This window comes from Peromyscus leucopus, chromosome 9 (genome assembly GCF_004664715.2).
Source record: "Peromyscus leucopus breed LL Stock chromosome 9, UCI_PerLeu_2.1, whole genome shotgun sequence".
NCBI lineage: Eukaryota > Metazoa > Chordata > Mammalia > Rodentia > Cricetidae > Peromyscus > Peromyscus leucopus.
In genome coordinates, this window is record NC_051070.1 from 86,028,116 (window position 1) to 86,053,478 (window position 25,363).

At 41.8% G+C, this 25,363-nt stretch overlaps 1 protein-coding gene across 6 annotated transcripts in view; it reads right to left on the minus strand.

The window, feature by feature from the left end:
* Positions 1 to 22,039: 22,039 nt before the first annotated feature.
* Cfap20dc (CFAP20 domain containing) overlaps positions 22,040 to 25,363 on the minus strand; it is a 262,891-nt gene continuing 259,567 nt past the window's right edge. For all 6 annotated transcript variants that reach the window (XM_028853847.2, XM_028853846.2, XM_028853845.2 and 3 more), the window contains one exon: positions 22,040 to 22,599. In XM_028853847.2, coding sequence (XP_028709680.1) covers positions 22,487 to 22,599 — 113 coding nt within the window. In that variant the 3' untranslated portion in view covers positions 22,040 to 22,486. The remainder of the gene's footprint in view (positions 22,600 to 25,363) is intronic.

The following is a 25,363-nucleotide window of genomic DNA, read 5'->3' on the forward strand; positions in this document are numbered from 1 at the left end:
GGCCTCTGCATCTGTTCCCATCAGCTGCTGATGGAAGCCTCTCTGATGAAGGCTGGGCTAGGCAGCTTGGATCTCTCTTATATGTCAGACACAGCCTCACTTATTTTTTAGTCCTATTTCCTGATGATAGTCTGGAGTGGTCACCCTGTTCTAAGCCATAGCTTCCTTCTTGGCCTGTTGACTCTGAGACCCGAGGAGCCCAGAGTCAGGAGGAAGTTTCAGTTTCTAGTTCAATGGGACCATTGCTGAGTCCTGGTGCCGTTTTAGTTTCTAGTTTCTATAGCACTCAGACGTCTGGAACATGAGAGCATCAAGCTGGGGGAAAGGAAGTCTAAAGTGTTGATAACCAGTGGTGAATTTTCATGTCCATATTTTGGTTTCTGTGTCCCTGAATCCTGTATAACGAAGAAAGAGTAGCATGTGTGAGATGCTGACTCATTGCACACATGGCCTTCTGTGAACCCTGTAAGTCTTGCAAAGCATCGAACTATAACTATGTCTTCAAGTACCGTGTTACTATCAGCTTCTGCAAGATAGTGGAGAGTAGGGTAAGTCCGGTGAATTCCTGGAGCATGAGCCTAAAGCTGCATGTCTGTGGGAGTGAACATCTTGGTTAAAAGTAATACTGTGGAACACCATGACAGGGATAAGACATCATGTAATATCTTACGATGCATGGTAATTCTCCCCCAGAAGTCTTACATGCGGGAAAGTGAAACTGCATCTAGAGTCCACGTATAATTTAGTTAAGAACAAAATGCTTCCTCTTCCATGATTGAAGTGAGCCATTGATTTTGATATCTGGCTGATTTTTGGGAAAATATCAAGGTCTTGGTGCTTGTCTCTGCTTACAGATGACTGGGAAGTCAGCGATCATAGTAGATCAGACTTGGTGAATGGGAGTCATTCCCTGGTCATGTAGGGACTTGTTTTTCCCATTTACTTATTATGGAAGGCTTCTGTATGGGGTACAAGGGACTCCTAGAACATGTAGTTCAAATTTGTTTTCGCATTTTCAGTAAAAAGATGGTATTAAAAACTTGGATCTTTCAAAGAGTTGGTTTTTACTCCTTTCTTGATCCAAGTTTATTATGTCCCATGACCTTCATCCCCAGTTAGGCATACATAACTATCTTCTGAGTGAGAACTCTAAATTAATCTAGATTAAATGTGCTGTTTCAGCTCTCTGTATATGGGATAGGATGTGCATTGTGCACCAGGTTCAATATGTACCTGAACCATAGTAGAGGCTTTATAATATTATTGAAGTGAATAAATGCAACAGATGAGGGTACCTAGCAAAAGCAAAGAGCAGATCTTGTGACTCTTCAGCTACAACCATCAGGTATCATTTGGCTCTGCCTGTTAAAAGGGAACATCCTCTGGTTGATACATCGCTTGAAGAACCACACAGCTCTCTACATGATTTCATGACATTCTTTGGTAGTTCTGTTTCCCACGAAGAGATATGTTTTCTGGACTTCTTTCTCCCCCACAGAACCAACTCTGGCTCTCTTATACTGTGTCTTCTGAATATAGGGCACAGGAATTAAGATTGTGGGCTCTGGAACCAGGCAGAACTGGCTAGAGTTCATATCTCAGTTGAGACCCAGCATTATTCCCATGAGAACTATTCTTGTCTTCCTCCTCTTATTGAACATGCCAAGCACATTCTGTTTCCAGGGCTTTGTATCAGCCACATTCTCTACTAAGGGAGCTTTTCCTAGAGCCAAGTCCCCCTCAGAATTCAAATATGGTCCAAAAGTCTTTGAGGGATTTTCCTGACCATAGCTTGCCAAGTGGAGGGCCCATCACCTATGAGAGCCTCTCATTGTTCCATGATTTATTCTCTTCAAGCACATTTCACCTTGTTCATGTGTATATGAGAAGTCCCCACTGTAAGAGAGAGTTGATTTTATCACATAGTTCATGACTACAGTCTAGGTAGAGAGCACAGTCCTGCCCGTACAGTACAGGTGGAGAAATTATGGCAGCAGGAGCTTGACGCAGCTCATTGAGGGCCAGGCTTATCCAAGACTTTCTCAGAGGCCCTGCTGAAAAAGCCAAGGGAATCTAGTTCTGTGTCCTTGCCCCAGGGCAGACGAGGCAAGTTCCCATCTGGGGTGAGGTCAGGGCCTTGGTTTTGGTTCTGTAGAACTTGGCTTTTCCCAGCTGAAGAGACTGGGGTTCTCAGTCCCAAAGCCACTATGTGTTCAGTCTGTGATGCACTTGAGATATAATGAACTTGTGTTTTCCTTGTGCACCATTAACTTCCTGCTGACTGCATCCCATTGTATGATGGCTTTTTACTAGCTCTGCCCCATTTCTTCCTTTGAGGACTATTTATAAGATGCTGTACTTCTTAATAAATTTGCTTGGCATAAGCCACAAGCTTGCCCAAGGCCTCCCAAACCCACCTTTCCTATTTACTTTATTTCGATTTCCTGGTCCTTTCTCCTCAGGACTGTCACTGAAGAATGACCCCCTGGTTCAGGTCAGCAGCTACAGTAGAGGTACATGAATGCTGTTTGGTTCAGGTTCTTTTTCCTTTTTATTCAATTCAGGATCTCAGTCCATGAATGTTCCATTCATATTTAACATAGATCTTCTCATTTCAAGCTAATCTAGGGACTTTCTCATAGACATATCCAGAAGTTTATCTCTTAGGGTAGTCTGGATCCTGTCAAACTGACAATATTAACCATCACAGTAACTAATAGAATGCTGTGAAGAGACACTGTGTGACTTCTGGTACTGGTCCCGGAAACGTATACAGTGTTCATCTGGCTCTACTCAACTTTCTAGATACTACATGTTGGGACCTGGCTGTCATGTTGGCAGTAACTGAGTGGAGAGGCTTTAAGTAGGTCTTCCAGTCAGGAGTCCCAGCTGAAGGCTAGCTTTCATGTGTCCTCCACTGGACACCAGACACATGTAAGAAGAAGCTTCAAGATCATTCCAATTGCCACACATTGAGTCATACCCTATTCATGTGAATCTTCTCAGCTGAAGCCTTGAATATCCTGGAGCTGAATTAAATGATCATAAGTCTGTGACTATAATCTGTGGCTCTGGTTATAATACCTCTTGAATTTGGAGTGTTTTGTCATATAGCATTGGTAATCAGAACACATGTTAAAGAAGACGTGGTAGGCAATTTTGCTATGGGGTAAAGACCTGTGAGATATTTCCAACTCTCTAAGCCAACCTTTGAGGTGGGATCAAGGAAGGAGATGGTACAGAATGGGCAGGTCACTCTGTCACTGTTAGTTCTTTTCTACCCTATCTAGGTGTGAATGTCGCACTCTGGTTGTGATTTTCTACTGGAGTTTTTATTTAATTGTTATTTGGGGAATCAGTTGTCTTTGAAACACCCCCCCCCCCAACTGATACACACTGCTGGTATTTTGCCAAGAGAGAGAAAGAGTCACAGCTTGCAGGACAATTGAATTCAGTGTTAGCAAAGTATAGCATCTGCCTCTTAGCAGAGCTGCCTGCCCTGGAAATACTTGGATGGTCCAGATCAAGTTCACTTTGCTGTCTCCTCCATGTCCATCTGTAACATGCAGCCGCCATGTCTGTGACCATGCAGTCATGTTTCTATCACCTTACTGTGTCAAAATCTCCAAAACTATACTGCAATTCTCCAATCTTGATTTTCCCAAGTACCAGTGAATATTATTTTCAACCAAGAGATGGAAATTAAACCTGAAGCAGAGTAAATGTTCACTTTGTGGGCTTTAAAGAACGCCATGAATTCAATTGAAAATTGAAATTGCTCAGCACAATAATAAATGCTTACCATGTGTTGTTATTTTGCACATCAGGTGGTAAAACAATGACTATGAAGAGATCACTTATAGTGAGATCTGCCCTCCCTCTGGTAATTCTAGAGCAGTAGATGAGCTAATAAATATGCAACACTTTTTAATTGCATCTGCAGTCTTGGAGAGTAAACCTCCCCCACCTTCACACAAACAAAATGCACAGTCATCCAATATTACACATTTTAATGGGAAAATTTAAGTCATGTGATGTCACTAGCATTTCATATTCAATGATTTTACTGGCTAAGCAACAGCTATAGTGTGAAAAAACCTGTAGTCTGGTATTTGTGTTTTCTCTTTGCAAAGATGTTTTCATTCTCTGAAATACTTCTGACTGAAAATATAGCACATTTTTTTTTCTTTGAGCCAGAGTCTCAACATGCAGCCCAGTCATACCATCCCCCTGCTTCAGCCTCCAGAGTGCTAGGATTGTAGGAGTATGCTACCATGCTTGGAGGACAGAGCATATCCTTGCACCTTTATTGCCAATCAGGAGGCATTCATAATGAGCACTTTATTATATGATCCTGTGGCTGAGTGGGGGTGATAGTAGGGAACAGGCTGTGGTAACAGGCAAGCCTCAGTATCTTGGTGATCTCCATCAGATGCATTCTGTGGGTCTCTGTTTTTGCATTTGCTAGGTGAAATATAGGTGTTCCTTTCTCATGACAGCATCAGGATTGAACAGTCTGAATAATGCCTCATACACTGAGTTTTTCTGGACCTTTTGTTAACTTTGTGTGTGTTTGGTAAGGACAACAGTTCAATGTATGCAAGTGACTTCTAACAGAATAGGCATGCTCCAGAGGCACACATATTTTATTGTTAAGGTGGATATGGGGCAGAACTCCAATGGCTGGTCTCAAAACCAACACTGATCTAAACACTTTAGTCCAGGAGGCATGGACTTATTCCCTCGGATAGAAAGAGCTCCATGCTGCAGAGAGGACTAAAGGATTCTCACTTGGTTTCTTGGGCTCTTCTTTTCCCTGGCAGGGGATCTACTCAGAGCTGGGAAGTTCCTGTCACTAGAGGAAGATGGGGTGCTTGGGTGTCTGAGAGCAGCCGTGGTGGGACCTGGCAGTCTGCTCTGCTAGTGAGCCACTGGTCAGATTTACAGAGTCCATGAGCATAGCCTGGGAGTCCCTTTTGGGGCTGGCAATCTTTGGAGAGTGCCAGCAGCAGGTTCTTCTGTTATTTTGTTGCAGTGGCCTCTGATGCACTCAGTGTTTGGGCTTCGCTAATCATGACGGCAGTTTCAGCAGTACTAGTTTGGTAGCCGCCAGCATTCTCAGAAGCTCAAGCACTGCTTTTAAGAGTCCTCATTGTAAAATCAAAATACAATTTTTATTTATTTTTATGTCATAGACATGTATTTCTACAGTGTCATTTACTCATAAGGAGGACAGGACAGTAAAAGATCCTTAGCTGTTTTTGTCATTGACCCCCTGCCTGCTTTGCCTCCCAAGAGTGGTCGGAAATGGAGAAGTCTGGATATATTGGGTAGTATACTTTTATGGGTTTTAATCTGTATCTATTTTATTTCTTAAATTTTCTGACAGTTTCAGATACATATTTACATATATAATAATTTTAGTCATTTCCAACTCTCATTACACTCTATTTCCCTCTCCCAAAAGCCCCTCTATTTCCCAAAAGACAGACCCTCTTCTGACTTTCATGCTTTCTGTGTGTGATCCACTAGTTTAATGATATTGTAATCTCTTGGTATTGGGATTGAAAGCAAGGGTTGCTTGTGTGAGCATGGGGTTATTTACTGAAGCATGGACTACTTACCAGTGGCGACATTGCTGAAGGAAGTGACCCTCTACAGAAACCATCAACTTTCAGGAGCCCCTCAGAGGGGGCTGGACCTGTTATGAGTCCCTCTCCCATGAGTGGTGAAATGTTGACAGGCCCATTCTCATGCAGGTCTTCTGCAGGTGAGCACAGCTTCAGTGAGTTCATGAAATCAAGGCTCATATCTAGAAGATGTCTTTTTGCAACACACCTCCCCATCCTTCTGCTCTTGGTGCCTTTGGGACACCAAGATGGAAAGAGGTGATGCAAAGTTGAGTGATTTAGATAGTTTCTGTGTTATGATTTGTGGCTATTATAGGGTTTTACCTGTTTCCCCTCCCTCCACTGTTCGCAGCAGGTCATATCCTATTTCTTTTCCTAGCACAGGTAGACACATGACCAGAGTACGCCAAAACAGAAAAATAGTTTTGTGACCCAAAGTAGCTTGAAAAGAGAAGGCATTGGGAATGATGGAAGCAGTGCATAGCCTGTTTGGAGGACAGAAGACCTGATCTAGATCCTCAGACTAGGGCTTTGGGACTGGAGTTGATTTCAACATCATTTAAAAACCAGGATTCAATGAGGAAGGTATATGACAGCATGAGAGAAATAGTTGTCCAGGAAAACTCCAATTAGGGAGTTTTTCCAGAGATGAGAATTTTATCTCCAAAAATGTATGGGAAAGAAGTAGGTTATGCCATAGGAATGTAGAACCATAGGCACATCTAAGCTCAAAGCACCCCCCCCCATCGCCCCCGTCTTTCTCTCTCTGTACAAGTGTATACATGTATGTACATGTATAAATGCTGGCCAGAGACCTGGGGCATTGTCCCTCAGGTATCATCTACCTTATTATTTGTTTGTTTGTTTGTTTTTAAGACAGGCCTCTCTCTCATCTGAAATCGACAAATTAGGGTGGCCTATCAGGCCAGGAAGCCCCAGGGACCCACCTGTCTCAGCCTCCTTGGTTTCGGGATTACAGGCACGAGCCACTATGCCTGTTTTTTTATGTGGGTTCTAGGAATCACAACCAGAGCCTCACATTTGTGTATCAAGCACTTTCTGAGCCACCTTCCTAGTCCCTGATGCCACATGCCATCCTAGATTGCAGAGGTTCTTTCCTTATCATTGTCTCTCGAGGCCCTAAGTTTCCAAGCCAGAGAGAGAGCTCTAGAGAGGATTTTTCTGAACAGCAGGTTAAGGCCGACCAGGAAAGGTACCCTTTACTCCCACTTTCATCTTCAGAAGAGATGGCTTGGTACCTTTTGCCGTAGGGTCCAGGAAGTATAATCCAGTGGTGTTCTGGGAGGCAGAGATCTGGAAAGACTGGCAAGTGGCACTAATGATGACAACAGTCTCTAAAATATAGCCCCCTTCCCCTCCTGCAAGCAGAGCACACTTCGTCTCTCCCTAGGGGAGACATCTGCCAAGCCCCACTCAATCATGGCAGCTTGCTCAAACAGCGGGACCTCAGCACAGTGGTCTCTACACCAGTTTCAGATACAGTTTTCTTAACTCCAAGACTGATGAACCAAAGAGACAAGGTGACATACGGCACTCAGAATCTGGTGGTGAAAAGGGGCAGAGCAACTGCAGGACTCACTTTTTTTGAGTGGAAAAGAGACACAGGGACAGAAATCTGGGCTCTTGGATGGAGAAACTTTAGCATGCTGGAAGCTCAGAGTGACATGGCTGTGCCTGCCATTCACCCAGGATCTTGCACACTCAGAGCGTCCTTTGCTTCTTATGACTCTCCATCTTACATACCGAGGCAGGATCTTATGCTGAGCCTAGACTGGCGGGCTCGATCTGTGGATTCCTTGTCTCTACCTCCTGTGGACTGGGGTTGTGGGTGGCTCATCACACCTCCTCAGCATATGTTGGTGCTGAGGATTTGAACTCTGATCCTCATGCTTGTGGGGCAAGCACTTTACCCACTGAACCTTCTCCCCAGCCCTTTCAATGTGTTTTTGACTTAGGCTATTCTAATCTTAACAATCATTTATTGGACTATGATCCAGTGTAAGTTGAGGAACATCTGTATGCTTTAGTGTTCACCTTTTAATTTTTGGTGTCTCATTTATAGAAAAAAATTGAACATCTGGGCAGTGGTGGCACACGCCTTTAATCCCAGCATTCGGGAGGCAGAGGCAGGCAGATCTCTGAGTTTAAGGCCAGCCTACAGAGTGAGTTCTAAGAAAGGCACCAAAGCTACACAGAGAAACCCTGTCCTGAAAAACCCAATAAATAAATAAGTAGAAAAAAGAAATAATTGAACACTAAAGTTTGACTTTGTACTCTGAGATGATATCAATTAATTCTCCTGCATTTTAATAATTGTGGATGAGCCGGGCGGTGGTGGTGCACACCTTTAATCCCAGCACTGGGGAGGCAGAGCCAGGCGGATCTCTGTGAGTTCAAGGCTAGCCTGGGCTACCAAGTGAGTTCCAGGAAAGGTGCAAAGCTACACAGAAAAACCCTGTCTCAAAAAACAAAAAACAAAAAACCCAAAAACAAACAAACAAAAAAATTGTGGATGAAATGTTAAGAAGACGCTATCGGTTGATTCTCTTGGCTATTCTATGACTGCACCAATGTCAACGGAGGCTGATGGCAGCCCTGGGTCTTCCTTACAACACATGCCATCTCTTTTTCTCACCTTATTGCACTGTCCAGACAACCAGGACAGTATTGAATGAAAGCAGCAGTGGTTTGACATTCTCACCCCAGGGGAATTTTCTAAAGTTCTCATGTTCAGTGTGAGGTTTGGTATAGGCTTTTCCCCTTTTATCCATTGGATAAAGATGCTTACATCTATTCTTGGTTTCTAGGAGTATTTACCATGAACAGACAGTGAATTTTATAAGATACTGTTAAAAAAGCCTGGCTTCATAATCAAAATTTAGAAAGCATTCCTTCTACTTTCTTTTCTGGATGATGTTATTTGTAGGATTAGTATTACTTCTTCCTTTTAAGTATTTACAAGGAATCACTGGTGAGGATTTTGGCCTAGAGTTCTTCTTTTCTTTGGAAGGGGGAAAGGCTATTATGGCTCAGGGTTTAAAGAATTTTAGTTCATGATGGCAGAGCACAGCAGAGCAGTTGATGGTGGCAGGTCTGTGCTGAGGATACTCACAGTGGACCCAGGAAGCAGAGCAAGGAGAACGCTGGCACTTGCCACCCCACTCTCCGGAACAGACTCTTGCTGGGATCACAGGCACACTCCACCATGCTGCACAGTGACTCTGGCATTTTCTGTTTTTATAGTAGCACACAGATAATGGGCTTCATTAAAGCATTTTCATATATTGCTCTGGTTGGTGCTCCAGCGCCCTCTCCTGTATCCTCTGGTTTCTCCTGCTGTCCTTCCTCCTGGACTGTGCTCCCTCTAATTTTCAGGCATTGTTACTTTCTTTTCTGCCATCTCCCTGAAGGTCTTGCTTTCACTTCTAAGGGTTTCCTTTCTAGTTTCATTACCCATACCTTCACCTCCACACACATATATACATGGCTGTAAAAATTAAAACCTAGGATCCATATATGAGAAAAGGAGTGTATTATTTATCTTTCTGAGACTGAGTTACTTTGCTTAAACTAATTTTAGTTCTGTGCATTTTCCTATAATTGTCACAATTTAATTTTTCTTTATGGTTTAATACAATTTCATATTTTTATGTGTTGTCATCAATTGATACAGAGTTGGAAAAAATTAAGAATGGAGCAGATATTGTACATTTTGAATTTATGGATTTGGAAAACTCGTCTACTCAAATGAAAACACAATGTAATTGGTCTATTCATAAGGTAATTGTAGGTTTTTTAAAAAAGCAGTTCATGGGCTTGGAGAAGGCAGTAAAGTGCCTGCCTTGAAAACATCAGGACCTGTATTTGAGCCCCAGAACCCAAGCATAGAAAAACCATGTGTTATGGTATACACTTACAATCCCAGGAGACAGAAATGGGAGGATTTGTGAGGATTGCTGGCCAGCCAGTCTAATCTGTTGGTGAGCCCCAGGTTTCAGTGAGAGACCAAATCTGACAAAAACAAAGTGGGAAGCACCTGAGGAACAACTCGTCCTCTGATCTTCACATGCACATACATGTGAGCATGTACCCTGCCCTCACCAAAAGCAATTTCTCACACAATGACAAGCAGTGTGATTTCACAGTAAGGTGAGGTGAGTGGCACCCACTCCAGTGTCCTGTGAGTGTGCAAGGGTGTGGCTACTGCTCTTGCGGTTGTGTCGTGACAGTCCCAGACTACAGAATCTGATGATTCGGTATGAGGAAAAAGCCTGGTCATATCCGGTTCTGTATGAAGGAGCCAGAGGCAGGGGTGTTGGTGAGACTGACCTCAGGAAAGAAGTTTCTGCAGCTTGCTTTTGCTGGTTGTGGCTATGTCTGGTTATTTGTCCTCATTGTATGAGCAGTAGATAATCTAGCATGTATAAGAGGAATAGCTTGACTCCCAAGATCCCACATGCCAGCAAGATTCTTTTTATTAGCTGTTAAGCTAAAAGCTGAGTCCTACAACACCATCATTCTCGATACTTTGACTCCTGTGAAAATGTGAGTTTAACTCAAGCTAAGAAATGCTCCAGGTCCTGCTAAACTTCTGCACGATCTGTTGTGTTACGATTGGAGGCTGCATTTCAGAACAAGCTGGGCGATTATACATGATCTTTTGGTGCCAATAAAAGGTGGCATCTGAGGATGCCAGGTTGCTATAGAAACACCAGGGGAATATAAAGGCAAGATGGATACCATACTGAGAAGAAATAGATTTCTGAAATGATACCTCCATGCCACATGAAACATTTTCCTTTTATTAAACTCATAGACAATAGGAAGAATGCTCCCAACACACAAAATATCAATAACCTTGAAATGTGGTTAGGTATTTATGAAGGTAAAATTCCTCATGGACATTCTTTTGAAAACTGTAGAAACTTCTTAGGTGCAGTATATACACAGAAGTACTGTTCAACTGGCATCTACAGTGCAGGCCTAAGCAGGGAGCCAGATGCTGTGATGAGCACTTGGTTTATTAGTATGTAATATGGATGTTAGCCTTATGAAAATATTGCTGCCAGTAGTGCCACTGGTGGCTAAGTCATGAGGTTTGATGTCACCTACACCCATATGGCTTCCTGCATTGCCTCCTAGAAAGATCCTGAGTCTGTTGGGACTTCAGTGTCCTAGTTTATGTAGTGGATTGATACTTTCTCCTGAGCTGTTATGAGGATTAGGTAATGTAACCACATGTGTGATGGCTAATCACAATTGTCAACCTGATGAAATCTAGAATGACCTGAAGAAAAGCTTCTGGGCATGCTTGTGGGGGATTATCTTGATTAGGATTATTGAGGTAAAAGACCCATTCAACATAGGTGGCACCATTTCCAACATAGAATCCTGGACTGAATAAAAAGGAGGAAATGACTCAACTAGAAGCATTCAGTGTTCTCTGCTTCTCACTGTCCATGCCATATGATGAGCTGCCTCAGATTCCTCCTACTGTGGCTTCCCTGCACAACAGACAGCAGCCTTGAACTGTGAGACAAAACAAACCTCTTGTCCCTTGAGCTGTTTTTGTCAGGATATATACTAGATATTATATATGTTATACATTATTATATATATTATATCATGATAATAGGAAAAGAAACTAAGAAAGCATGGCTCAGTGCAGAGCTTGTGAGCAGAATGAGAACTCAAGAAATGGTTGTGTTGACAATAAACAAACTCAAAGACAATCACTGATTCCCAGGGCATGGTTAAGTGTTGAGCAGTCATAATCCCATGTTTACCCTAATGACTTATGAGGTAAAAAGGTGCACAGTTTCCCTTTGACACATTAACTGGCAGTATTTGTGAAGCAGGCTCAGTACAAATGCTGAAGAAACGATGGGGGAATGCATTTGAAGGACCAGTGAACTTGGTGCATAAACATCAAGCAGTAGTTACAATGAATGATGCATACTTGCTTGTAGCCTGTGACCATGTGGTGGAGCAGTGCCAGAATAGGTGGCCCAGGATCAATTGAAAGATGTTTTCAGCCGGGCGGTGGCGGTGCACGCCTTTAATCCCAGCACTTGGGAAGCAGAGCCAGGCTGATCTCTGTGAGTTCGAGGCCAGCCTGGTCTACAGAGTGAGTTCCAGGAAAAGCACAAAGCTACACAAAGAAACCCTGTCTCGAAAAACCAAAAAAAAAAAAAAAAAAAAAAAAAAAAAGATGTTTCAAATGCCCTTTATCATTTTAGGTAGGTGAAACCACAAGTTCTTGAAATCACTGTGTGAGATTTATAGTAGATTCTATTTTAGAGGCTGGTGCATAGTGTAGAGGTGATAGTGTGGAGTTAGGAGAAAAGCTGCTTCTCACCTTAAATGGTTCCTAACACCAAGCCTGGCATGAAAGGAGTGTCAGAAACAACCACCCCTGGGTGTGAATCTCTAGTCCTCCTGAGTCTGTGTTGCAAACTTCAGGGATGAATGGGAAACTGTTTGTGAAGACTAGTACTTATATGTGATTGGTGAAGCTTTTTCTAAGCTGTGCTTAAATTCTGAATAAAACTTGGGGAGATGTTTGCAAATAGTTTTACAAAAAAATTTCTAAGGGGCGACTGACTCTCTGAATAGGAAAGGCAAAGCTGAGAAGGATTATTTCTTAAATTTAACATAATCTGGTCCAATCATTAGAAAAAGTGTCACTGATTTAGCCTAAGGAGCCAGCCTGGAACAGCACACAGTTTGAATTACTGATATTACTTACTTAAAGTACTCTTCATTTGCCCTTGAATAGGGACATATGTATTAATTTGTATTAATAGTAAAAATGGGATGGCTGTGAAAACCCCGCACAGTACCATGAAGGATAAAGTAGAAAACAAAACAAAATAACAACCAAACCATACCAAAACAAAACCCCCGAAAACCATAAAAAAAAAAAAAAAAAAAATTGACATGAGCTGGTTGGTCAGATTAACACAGCTGAGATCCTTGCTTTGTATAGCAGCTGCTGGATTTAATTTTGGGATTTTTTTTCTTGACTTAGGAGTAAGACACTGAAAATTCATATTGAAATCAGTTCTTTCAACCATATGGATTAGACCTGAATTATTACAATTACTGAATAAATCCAGTTTTGAACAGTTTCTGAAGTGTCCAGTTTTCTACATAGTACCAAGTATTAAACCTCTGATTAGGGTTGGCTCTATTTTCCAAAGTTCTCAGGAAATGTTGATTTTTTTTCTAACCATGGGTATGAAGTTAATGCCTCTGTTTTCAGATTAAACATTTTAGAGTCCAGCCTTCCAAACAGAATGTGAAACTCTAACTTGCATATAGAAAAGTATGTGTATGTCCATGCATCCTTTCAGGAATAATGTAATCACCACTGTGGAGCATCAGAGTCCAAACCTGCAAGTCCTGGTTTGGTCTAGCACTTCAGGTACAGATGATCAGCATAGCAGGAAACATTCCCAGAGCCATTCATACATGTTAAGTGCATAGTTCATTAGTCAGCATCCTGTTTGTCTCCAAGTTTCTCCTTGCTGAGATCAAATTGCCACTTAAGATTTTGCAAACAAACAGCTATATTCTTACCCAACAAATCGATATCACCCGCTCACTTGCAGAAGTCTGTGGCCCCCCAAGACCCTGTGACTCAGTCTTTTCCTGGCTGATTTCTTTTCTTTCTTTCTTTCTTTCTTTCTTTCTTTCTTTCTTTCTTTCTTTCTTTCTTTCTTTCTTTCTTTCTTTCTTTCTTTCTTTCTTTCTTTCTTTTTTTTTTTTTTTTTTTTTTTTTTTTTTTTTTTTTTTTTTGGTTTTTCGAGACAGGGTTTCTCTGTGTAGCTTTGCACCTTTCCTGGAACTCGCTTTGTAGATCAGGCTGGCCTCAAATTCACAGAGATCTGCCTGCCTCTGCCTCCTGAGTGCTGTGATTAAAGGTGTGTGCCACCACCGCTTGGCTGCCTGGCTGATTTCTTGCATGCTCTTGACCTTTCTTCTCTGTCCCATCATCATGCTGTGCATTAACTGTTATAGTTCTTTCTTAGCCCAATGTACTTCCCATTTAAGACTTTGTACAAACTAGATGGTAGGGGAGGGTTATGATCCTGAAGTGGTGACTTACAGGAGGTTTTCAGTTCCCAGTGTTTCTTCCATGTTCTTACATTCAGAAGAATGTTATGGGTCCAGGGAAGGTAAAAGCCAAAGCCTATGGTTTTGGTTAGTTCAGAATAAATGTGATTTTATGTGGAAGAAAAATAGCTTTAATCTCCTAAGAGCTAAAACCGATAGGAAAACCCCAAGGCTTCCAGGGAGTTTTAACAATGGTACTAAGTCATGAACAGTTTGGTGACCTGATGGATCTTGGTTATACAAAACACTCTCCTACACACCCCTTTTCTGAGACCAATTTCATTTTCTTCAGGTTCAGTTAGCCGTGGTAAAGCATTGAAATGTCACTATAATGTAATGAGTTCAGGTGTTTTGAGAAAGACCATTCACATAACTTCTATTGCAATCTATTCTCAAATAGTTCTATTTGATTTGTTATTGTTAATCTCTTACCGTGTGCCTAATTTATACATGAAACCTCTTCACAGTTGTGTAATACAGGAAAAAGGGCAGCTTATAAGGAGTCTGGTATTAGTCATAGTTTCAGCCATTTATACGGGTCTTGCAACACACCCACCCAGGATGAGGGGTGACCCTTGTGCTGATCTCAATAGCCTAAGACAGTGGCTCCCATCACTTTCAAACACTCACTCAATGCATGCATCTTCCTTCCTTTATTAATCTGGAAGCTGAGACCCAGATATGTACAGGAACATCTGACAGCCAGGAAAGAGAATGAATGCTTTGGCTTGAAATGTACATACAACGAGCCTGAAGAAAGCAAAACAAGCATATTTCTAGCAGTAATCAACCATAGTGGAGCTGACCTCAGCTGTCAGGGTGCTGCTGAATTGCCTACAGATGAGATCCACCTATCAGTCTGCTGATTGAAACTGTTGGATGTCACTGGCATTGTATGCCTTTGGGAATCTCCAACCTGTTCATTCTAGTCCCACAAGAAGTCAAGAAGAGAAGGTACGACAGGCAAGGAGAGGTGGCTTGGCCAGAAGGTTTATGCCTTGGATCCATATAAGGACCATTTTGGGACCTTGCAAACACTCTTATGTCAAATTATAACCCCAGGCTAGAATCAGGAGGTAGGAATATCCATCAGTGGAATCCAGGCTGCAGCAATTTTTACAGAGTTCCCTGAAATTCAGTGTGTAACTAAGGATGACAGCCACTATATTAGACTAAAAACAAAGGCAAATGAAAACTCTCCAAAATTATAAATCTAAACACTGATGTCCCTTATGTACTAAGACTGTAGTCATCACCAATGATAATTCATTTGTCAGGATGTCTGAACTTAGCCTCCTCTTCTTACCTGACTTTCTCTTGCCATTTCCTTTCCATTTCCCATTGCTTTTCTCTTTTTCCTGTGGCAGGGACCAGACCCAGGGCACTGCACAGTCTAGGCAAGCACTTTGTCACTGAGCTGTACCCCTTCTTTGCTTGAAGCATACACAGATTATTTTGCTTTTAAAAAGAGGAATAAAATTTCGTGGCAGATGTTCTTGAGTTCCTGAGTTCACTTAGAATGCATTGAAATCAGCTAATTAAAGAGGCATTGCTTCTTAACACTGTCCATGTCTAAATACCTAGGCACATTTTATTTTAGTTTTCATGATTTTTACAATTATTTATATGTCAAAAGTCAAAAAAAGTTGTTGGAGCCCACCTACATTTCCTAGTGGTTTTACCCAGCAGGACTGCATAAAAGGATGACTGGATCATGGGCCTGAGTACTAGGTATTTGGAAGGGTCTACACTTGGCTGTAACTAGCAAGGGGGAGGTCTTTTGCCCCTTCCTTTGGCATTGTTATAAACAGCCCTTTTGAATAAAGCTCTGGGCTGAGGGATAAGGATCCAGGCCCACCTGAGACTATCCTGTGTTTTCTCTGTTTCTTTCCCCTCATTCCTCAAGAGTCTCTGGGGTAAATAAATCTGGTCTCCCACAAAAAGTCAAGTATTGGGGGAAGGATATTATACTTACTAAAAGTAGCAAAGACAGTCCAATGGCAAAAGGAAGCTTTCTTTAGTAGGTCTGGCTGAAAAGTTTGTAAGAAAAATTATAACATGGTTTTAAATGTATGATTCAGTTTTGTAGATCATACGTTCTTTGGCTTAGGTGTGGGTTGTGTGTCCTCAAGGGGCTTGCTATGTATAGAGGGTTGGTATCTCTGGGATAGTACTACTGAGAAGTGCTAAGCAGCTTTGAAGAGCCTCCAGGAAGCTCCTTCGGCCACTTGAGGCATTTTCACAAGAGGGCAGTTTGGCCAGCACACACTGTCTACTCCTGTTGTAAGGTGTAATTGTTTGTTCTGTGAAGCTATGAAGCTAAGGGGAGTATCACTTGCCACAGTGTGAACTATATGAAAGGACCTTTGAACTTTCAAAAATGTGTGTCAAATGCTCTTTCTTTTTCACTAAGTAGTCAGTATCATGTATTTCACTATAGTGATGCAAAGTTGACAGATATAGTACAAAAAGCAAATGGTGAGATTTGCTTGATATTCTTTAATTAAGATAATTTTTCTTCAGGAAGATATAAAGCAAGCTCAGGGCAGTTTTAATCCTATCCTTTGACTTACCGATAGATCATGGAAACTCTATTAATAGAAATTCTATTTCATAATGGCATAGTATCAGAAATTAACAAAAGTAATTTCCCCTTCTGGACTTCTTGGGCTAAATTCTCCCAGATGATTTTCAGTAATTAAAGTCCCAAGAAGAGCAGTTCCCCAGTGCTTTTGGAAGTATCCACTATGGCAAATTAGAGATAATTTCTGATCCATAGGTTAAAATATTGACAATACTTATTACTATTAGTAGAAAGCTTATATGCTTAGATCTTGCCGAGTTCAGCAAAAACACTGACAATGATGAGTTGGGCTGATGAAAACCAATCAATACCATTTCCCACACTTCACTTCTGTAACGCTTCACAGAATTACAGGTGATTAACTACAGAAGAATATGTCAACAGTAAAAATTAGTGTTATCTGTGGCCCATGTTTATTGGCAATTTAATTCTTATAAGTCAAATTATTTTGACTTAATGTGATTCTAAATTATATTAAAACCACACAAACCAGAACCAAAGTATTCATTAAGATGTAAAGGTGCAATATACATGATGAATGAATTTTCACTTAGATTTATCCTTTGTTAGAAGTTAACTGTGTTACATAGTTATATTTGTGCATAACTGAAAACGAGAGAACATATCTTCACTGTGGGTAATGGAGGTCTCAGCTGGGGAATATTGAGGTTTTGGTATCCCTGGATGAAAAGTGAGTCTGAAGAATAATCTTGCGACTGGTCAGGAATCTGAGAAATATCTAGCCACTATAGAAACCAAGAAGCAACAACTATTCTAACCAATCCCATCCTGTTGTGTGGCTGCTTCTGTGTTGGACACTAGCATAGCTGTCTTGAATCAGTGTGGAGAGTGAAGTTCAGGTTAGCATATAAAGTAAAGTCATGGCAGAGATATAAAACTCCACACACCATGGCAACTGAGAAGCAGAGAGAGCATGAGCAAAAATAGCCATTTATACAAGTGACCTATAAAGGTCTCAACCATTGGGAACAAGTACCACGGAGCCTTTGACCTTTCCTCAGCCCTGGCGCACTTCTAGCCTGGGGGATGTTTTCCCCCTCTTTAATAAATCATTTATCCAGTATGTCTCCATCCAATTTCTTATTCTGGGCCAGAAGAACAGGGAAATCACAGTGGATGTCCACTGGACCCAGATCCCTGTCTATATCAGGAAAAACTGTGATCATTCCTACAAGACTTCATGAAATCAGGCCCATTACTATCCCCTTGGAGAGTATCCCTATCTGGTCACATAGAACGTGGGAAGTTGGCAGCAGTAATTCAGTAGTGTAGCTCCCTGCAAGTTGCCCACAGGATCTACAGAAGTGCAATGTTTTGTGAGTTACCCCTGCTGTGGGTGGGACTCTTCAGTGGTGTAGCTGCCAGTAAGTTGCTCAGGGGACTTCTTGGTGGTGTAGCAGCTTCTGAGTTACCCATGCACCTGTAAGAACCCCACTTGCTTCATTGGTTCATTAAACTGGACTTGGCTGGAATTCTTTCTTTGGTTTGTTAAGTGCCTGTCCGATTTAAGGTGAACAGATCTATTTTTAAAATTCTTCCTAAGAAAATTCAGGAGCCATACCCCCATCCCCAGACACACAGACACACAGAGACACAGACACAGACACACACACACATACTCTTCTCCCCACACTCACCAACTGGGAACCTTTCTATAGAGACAAATGACAATCCCACATGTCTAGTGCCTCCCTGCTCTGAGCATGTACCTCTTCTCCACTCCCACTGTGTTTCCTGATCTGGAACGGAAGTTCTATTTCTTGGAAGGCACACTAGGCAATGCTGATCCTTGACACATAACGGCTGTGAGCCCGTCGAGTTTCCCCTCTGACAACTGAAGGAAGGATCTGCATTGTGAAAGAGAACTGAGAGCGGCGGTCCCAAGCTCCCGGCAAAGTGTGTATAGGGTCCATCGACCTTGGAACCCTCATCTGAAGTCCTCCAAGTGGGAGAAGAACCCACCCATCATGGATTACACTCTGCCCTCTGCAACTGAGTGCCTTTGGGAAATCAGCTTTCCAACCTGAATTGTAAAGTCAGGTTTGTAGGAGTAGTTTTTGAGTATTCTCACCAATTAGATGATTGCCCCAACCTGCCTACTAGGAGAACTAGAGAAAACAGGATTCTATGACCACCTGTCTGGAATGCAAAAAGAATGATGTATGAAACTGAGATGCTGCCACACAAATGGGAGCGTAGCTGAGGCCAAACTTCCAAATTCCAGGAACTCTAGAAGACTGAGGCACCACACGAAACCCAAGGGAAACAAGTATTCTCTGTCATTGCATCGTTTTAAAAACAACAGTCCAGAAACCCCCAACAGCTAGATTTTTAACTAAAGCCAAAAGGAATTTTACAATTAATTCTTTTAACTAATTGTTCTTTGAGTTTTGCACTCTGTGTTGCCACTAATCTTGTTTCTTAAGTTTCTATTAAAAAAGTCCAAACCAAGAATGTGTTTGAAACAAGTGATTTGAACAAATTTAATCTAAAAAATATAGAGACACTATATGGCAAGGTATTTTGCCAAACTCTGCATATGCATGTTAGTCTTTTCCTTCAATAGGAAACAAATTAATAGGAAGGGGAGTGAGGCACGTTGGGGGTGTGGTGGGGAAGGCAGAGAGCAATCATAATCTCCAGGACACTGAATCATTGATATGATACGATGCATGGCTGACAGTTGCTTTTTCATAATTCCTATTAATTGGGATCTGTAATTCAATAATCATTTAGAGACATGACTAAAAATCATTGTAAGTTGCATTCTGATTAAAGGAAACAAGAAACTAAACCAGATGCTAGATTGAGAGCAAATTACCTCAGGATATGGCTCCATATTGAGCCCATCTGTTTTCAGTGTCCATTGCAGCCATCAGTTCTAGATACAAGTGACACATACTAGAAACTAAGGCCTTGGAAACATGTGGATGCTATGGAATGGCTCCCACCAGCATATGTGCCATTAGCCTTCCCTGAGACTCTCAGCCTGGACCACAAAGTAAAATTGCTGTTTCATAAATTCCCAATGTCCAGGTGTACTTGGGACCAGCCAAGTCAGACTCTGTGGATGTAGAACCTAGGTGTAGGTTCCCAAGAAGCTCCAACAGGCAACAGAACTTGATAAAGTGAAGTAAAGCCCAGCTAGTGAATTTCCAAATAAACAGAATGTACTACTTTGGCTTAAAATTGGTAGTGTGACATCTATTTACAGTTTTCTACTCTTCTGTAGCAAAATGCCCATCTGCTACACTTTAAAAAGGACAAATGCATAGGCTGATTAATCAGACCTTGTGGTAGCCACCTTTGGAGTGGTATCTCAGCTCACAGGGTCTTCTACAGCCTTCTTCCCTCATCCACAGAAGAGGTCCTGGTGGCCTTTGCCTCAAAATTGACCAGCTGTTATCCTGAGTTGCATTTCTGAATTGAACATGGAAGCACTATTTCTCCATGGTTGGTTATAGGAGGATAGTGTCCTGGCCTAAGGACTTTGTAATGAGTTATGAGGAGAGAGCTTCAGAGAGCAAGATGAGTCAGAGAGGCAGAGATAACCTTCTAGGCTTCCAGGGTAAACTTGGTTGGTGTTTGTCTCCTTGACCCCCTCTGCATAAGTTAACAGCATCCTTTCTCCTTTAGGGACTCTTTACCCTCATCCCAAGGGCCCTGTGGAAAATGGATAAGGCAGGCTTATTAGTGACATTGTCTGATACCATCAGAGATCTGAGGAAAAAAAAAAAACTCTTGGGGGTTCCAAGTTCTTATGTTCCTGAACAAGAAATGTAGAAGACATAGTTGTAACAGGAGAGATTTGCTAGACAAAGATACACTTGCAGGGAGACAGCAGGCTGGAACAGACAGAGTGCAGCAGGCAGGTTTTTGGCCCATTTGTACTGCATGGGATTTTTGGCCTCTTGGGCTCCCAGTGCAGACTATCTGGCCAAAAGCTCTACATATGGACCTGTAAACTTCATGTGTTACATATCTCACTGGCATCATAAATATCCACCCAGGGGTGTGCATTTTGGTATTATAATAAGTCAGAGTACTTCATATACCCTGGAACGCCACTGTGCATAGTCAGATGCCTGCTCGTCTTAATGGGTCTGGGCTACAAGTATATTCCTAGGTTTCCTTTTGCCAGTTTGGTCTTCCCATATGTCAGCTGATAAGGCTTTTAGGACCTAACTTGGCCCTGTTCTCCTGCCTCATTGGTTTCTTGCTCCTTAAGCAGAAATCTGAGACAGGAAAAGGTACCACTGCCATTTTGGTGACCAACTATCATGAGGCATGGACAGTTGCTGCAGCTCCAGGGATCACGCTGCAGTTACCATGACTCCCACCCAGATCTCCTGCTTACTTGTTCAACCAGTCTTTGAATCTGAGCTGAATGCTGTAAATGCTTACAAAGAACGAATCCCAGTAGAGTTTACCATTGTTCTTGGGGGTCTCATCTTAAATTTGCCTGGAAACTTGGAAGCATCCTGTTTTGGGATACATGATACATTCTTGTATCCTTACCCTCCTCCCTAATAAGCAGCTTATGTTTTTGATGTAACTGCAAGTCTTAACTAACATAAACTTCTGAAGGACATGATCTACATCTGTGGATGGCCTCAAGACTATTTAAAGTAGGAACAAGGCTTTTAAAACCCCATTTCAGTCTTGAAGCTCTTAATCAGGATAACTCCAATTTACATGGTTATGGTAGCTCATGCCATCAATCCCAGCATTCTAGAGGCACTGATGGATGCATCTCTGAGTTTGAGGCTAGCCTGATCTACATAGTGAGAGTTATAAGTCAGCCAGAGGGCTACATAGTGAGACTCTGTCTCAAAAAATAAAACAAAACAACCCCCCCAAACAACTCTAAATCTTTTATAATTTTTGCATGCTCTATGAAGCCTTGTTTTATTCATTTCCATTTTGTAAACATAAAGATATTTGAGAGACATTCATAACAAAGGTATAATTTGAGAAAAAGGATTAAAAGCTTATCAAGCACAAACATGGCTTTAAATAATGTATGATCCTTTGGACAGGAGCCCAATCTGCTTGTGGAAAAAAGTTCTTATTTCCTCTATCGAGCAACATTAAATAAAATCAGAGCACTGCTGTTAAATTCAACCACACACCAATAACTTTTGATTTCTAACAGTACCTTTCCTTATTAAAAACCTCTATGAAAAAACAAAACACAACTGTTAATAAGATATTCCCCAGCTCAGTCTTAATGTACTTGGCATGATTCAAGGCCATCTATGTAAATGTAGGATATGCACACTTCTTGCTTTGGGATACAAGCAGAACTGCTCTGATGTAGCCTTAAAGACAAAAGAAAGCCACCCAGGTCTCTTTAGTCACACGTCAGAGAAGAAGTGAGGTATGAAAGGGTGTTCAGATGGCAACTGCTTGTGAAGTTTGGATCCATAGAGCTCAAGTATTAGAATTCAAAAACAAGTGGTGAGAGAGGATAAAGGCAAGCAGGTTGCCAAGCAGTCTAACATGAACAGTCCTGTGCGCTCTGCAAATGTTCCAGGTGCTAGACTGCAAAGACACAGTGGGGCCACACCCCAAAACCCAATCCCCAAGTCTGACCAGCTCATGTTTCCTAAGACTCCAAAGGAACAAGAAGTTGCCTAAGAATAATCTGGTAAAGACAACAGGGTGAAAAAAGGAAGTGGCCTTTTGACCACTATACTTTATTTTTAATACAAACAAACTATAAAAAAGGGTTTCAGACATCTTTTAAACAAGAATATGCTTTCTGTAAGTATATTAGGCCATCATTTATTACAGATTAACACTGGAAAAATTTGAACAAGTAATTCTTAATTTGTTTATATAACATAATGAGACTTAAGAGGATGGGGATGAACTAAAAGCAAATTCAAAACCTCAAAACCTGAATTCTGGTGTCTGCATTAATTCCTTCACAAGTTTCAAGTCACACACACAGCTACAAAGAGAATGCAGGCGTTTTTAACATTGAACATTATCTACAAAGAACTTCTTCCTTCTAATCCTTTGGACTCCTTGGGCCCACCTACACAGGTCCTGGTGCCCACTGTGGACATCCATCCGCTGTGGCTGCTTTCTGCTCCGGAGGCGGGAGCTACACCAGCTCATAGTATTTCCCAGTCTGAGGGTCAAAGTAACAGTTGAGACATGGGTCATACAACAGAGTCAGCACTTCCTCATCTTCTTCTGCGCTCAGGTCCTCTTCACCTGTGAGCCAGGAAAACCACAAACACATTAGCTATGGGCCTGGCACAGAATTCCTAAAGTGCCACCCAAGAAGGCAGTCATGGCACAGATCACCACCTCTCAAGAAACTTTATTCAGACAAGGGTTAGGTTGGGAAGGAAGAACATAGTAGAACTTGGATTCACAAGAGCAGTGTACATTTGAGAAGAAATGCCAGGGACTCAAAGGGCCAGCTCCACAATGAAGGACAAAAAGCAAACAGGGGGCTGGAGGGATGACTCTGGGGTTAAGAACATTGGCTGCTTCTCCAGAGGATCCAGGTTTGATTCCCAGCACCTATGTGACAACTTGAACTCTCAGTAGTAACTCCACTCCCAGAGCATCTAACACCCACTTCTGGCCTCCTTGGGTACTGTACACATGGTACACAGACATACATGCAGGTAAAATACTCTTATATATAAAACAAACAAACAATAACAACAACAAACAAAAAACACCAAGCAAAACCAATGGTATAGAGAAGAGCCTGAAGGAAAAAGAATAAAATGGCAGAGTCAAAGGACCAAAGAGTCACAGGCCTTAGGATCAGGAGATACTGGATGATATGTAAAACTCAGTTACCTCAGTTCTAAAGTCCTACATGTGCCAGAGCTCTGTCTAATGCAGAGTAGTGTGAGTCCAGGTCAGAATAGAGTCTTCATTCATTTTGTTCCCAAAAGGCTACCAGACAACTATGCATTTAAATGATGCCATTTACAAAGCTAGGATTCATAACACAGAAAACATATGAGATGGGCTGTCATTTTCTTTGTGGTAGGAAGGTATACGCTTGATGGGGATATAGACCATGGCTGGATGGAGGGAACATGCAATGCCCAAATCATTAGCAGAGCTTCCAATAAGTAGTATGCAATTAAAAATGTTTCATGAGAATACTTTCTGAGCTCCTTTGTGTGCCCAGTAGTATTTGGAAGAGAGCCCTGTTTCCTCAGAAAGTCTGTCTTCACTTCTGAGTGAGAAGAATGAGATCAGGTTCAGAGAAAATGAGGTGGTTAGGACATTTTTCTCTTTATTAGCGTAGCCCACTAAAGATCAAAGACAAGTGGGCTGTGAGTTAATCAAGGTTGACTTCCAAAGGGCTTTGGAAGTGAGCATGAGAAAAAGATCTGCAAGTGACAGAGGTTCAGTGAAAGCCGTGCATGGTTCATAGATGTGTACATGCTTGTGCGTGCACCGATTGAAGGTCAAAGATCAATGTCTGGTGTCATGCTTAACTGCTCTCCATGTTTTTTTTTGAGACAATATCCTTCACAGAACCTGAAGCTCACTGATTTGGCTGGACTGACTGGCCAATGAGCTCTATGGATCCACCCATCTCCATCTCCCAGTTCTGGGATTAGAGGTGTCCACTCCCATTCTTGATTTTTATGTATGTGTTGCCATCTGAACTCAGGTCCTCATGCTTGTTTGGGAGGCACTTTACTGACTGAGCCATTTTCCCAGTCCCCCAAACTGTTTCTTGAAGCATAAATAAAAGCTCATCATCTTTCTGGAGTGGGTAAAGAATTAAAATCTCAACAATCAGGGGTTGGAAGGCCATGCAATACCCTGACTTAAAAGTAAAGTAAAATAAAATAAAACACACAAAGCCCATGATCCTAAATGTTACAGCTCAGTACAGTCAGGTGGTGGGGGAGGCTTGCATGGTACCCAGCTACATCAGAGCAAGCTTTCACAGTTACCATCAGGGCATTAGCAAACTGGAGTTAGGTTTGTGGGTATATGCCCACATGATGAGCAAGGCTTTGAAGCCACTCCATAGCCCATCCTTCTTGTTTCCATCCAGACCATTTACCATAACCCTTCCTAGAGCCAGACCCTGAGCCCTGAGTGCCAGGTACACAAAGACTATAGGAACAGGTTTGTTCTTAGGGAATGTTGTAAATATGTGATGCCTTGGTTCTTTTGAGTTGAATTCTGCACCAACAGTCCTTAAGATTGGAGCTAAGAGGAATGGATGTATTTGCCCTGCTGGCTAGTATTTCATTGAATGAGCCCCCAATGGTCTAGAAAGCACTTTCTCTAGTTACTCTGTAAACAATCATCGCAGGATAGAATAGGCAGGTATCCATTATGGTTTCCATCTTGTAGAGGAAGCCAAGGCCTGCAAAAGGAAACAGCTTTCCCAAGGTTGCCTGGTTGTGATTCAGAGGCAGAGCTTGGGACAGAGTCAAGTTATGAGGCTTAAGCTCAGTGTCCCTTCTCATATACTCTTGTAAAAATTAATCAATATGCTATTAATCTAATTGCTCCTGTGGCCTGGGTTCCTACTTACTAAGCAAACCAAAACTCCAGCTCAATGTATAAACAGACAAATAGGACTTGAGCCCTGCTACTGAGAAACTGCCTAGTCATCCTTGAATTGCCTTCCACTTCAGTCAACCAGTTATCTTGGTCTAGCTTTCAAGGGAATATGTTAAAGTTTCCTTTGTTTGCTCTCACTTGAGCCCCCTGGGCTGCAGATTGGTGGTGACCAGTACCTGAGTTCTCTCTGTCCAAATAAACTCTTTAAAATCTCAATGTGCCAAAATTTATCTTTTAACACCATGTTTGATGTTTTTGTGAAGGGTGTGGAATCACACATTTAATTGGGAATTTAAACATGAGATGGATTAGAAAAATGTAAAGGTGACATTCATTTTCAAATATTAAATTTATAAGCAGAAGAAATTTGACTTCTCATATTTCAGAACCTGCTGGTGAATATGACAGAGTCTGTTGT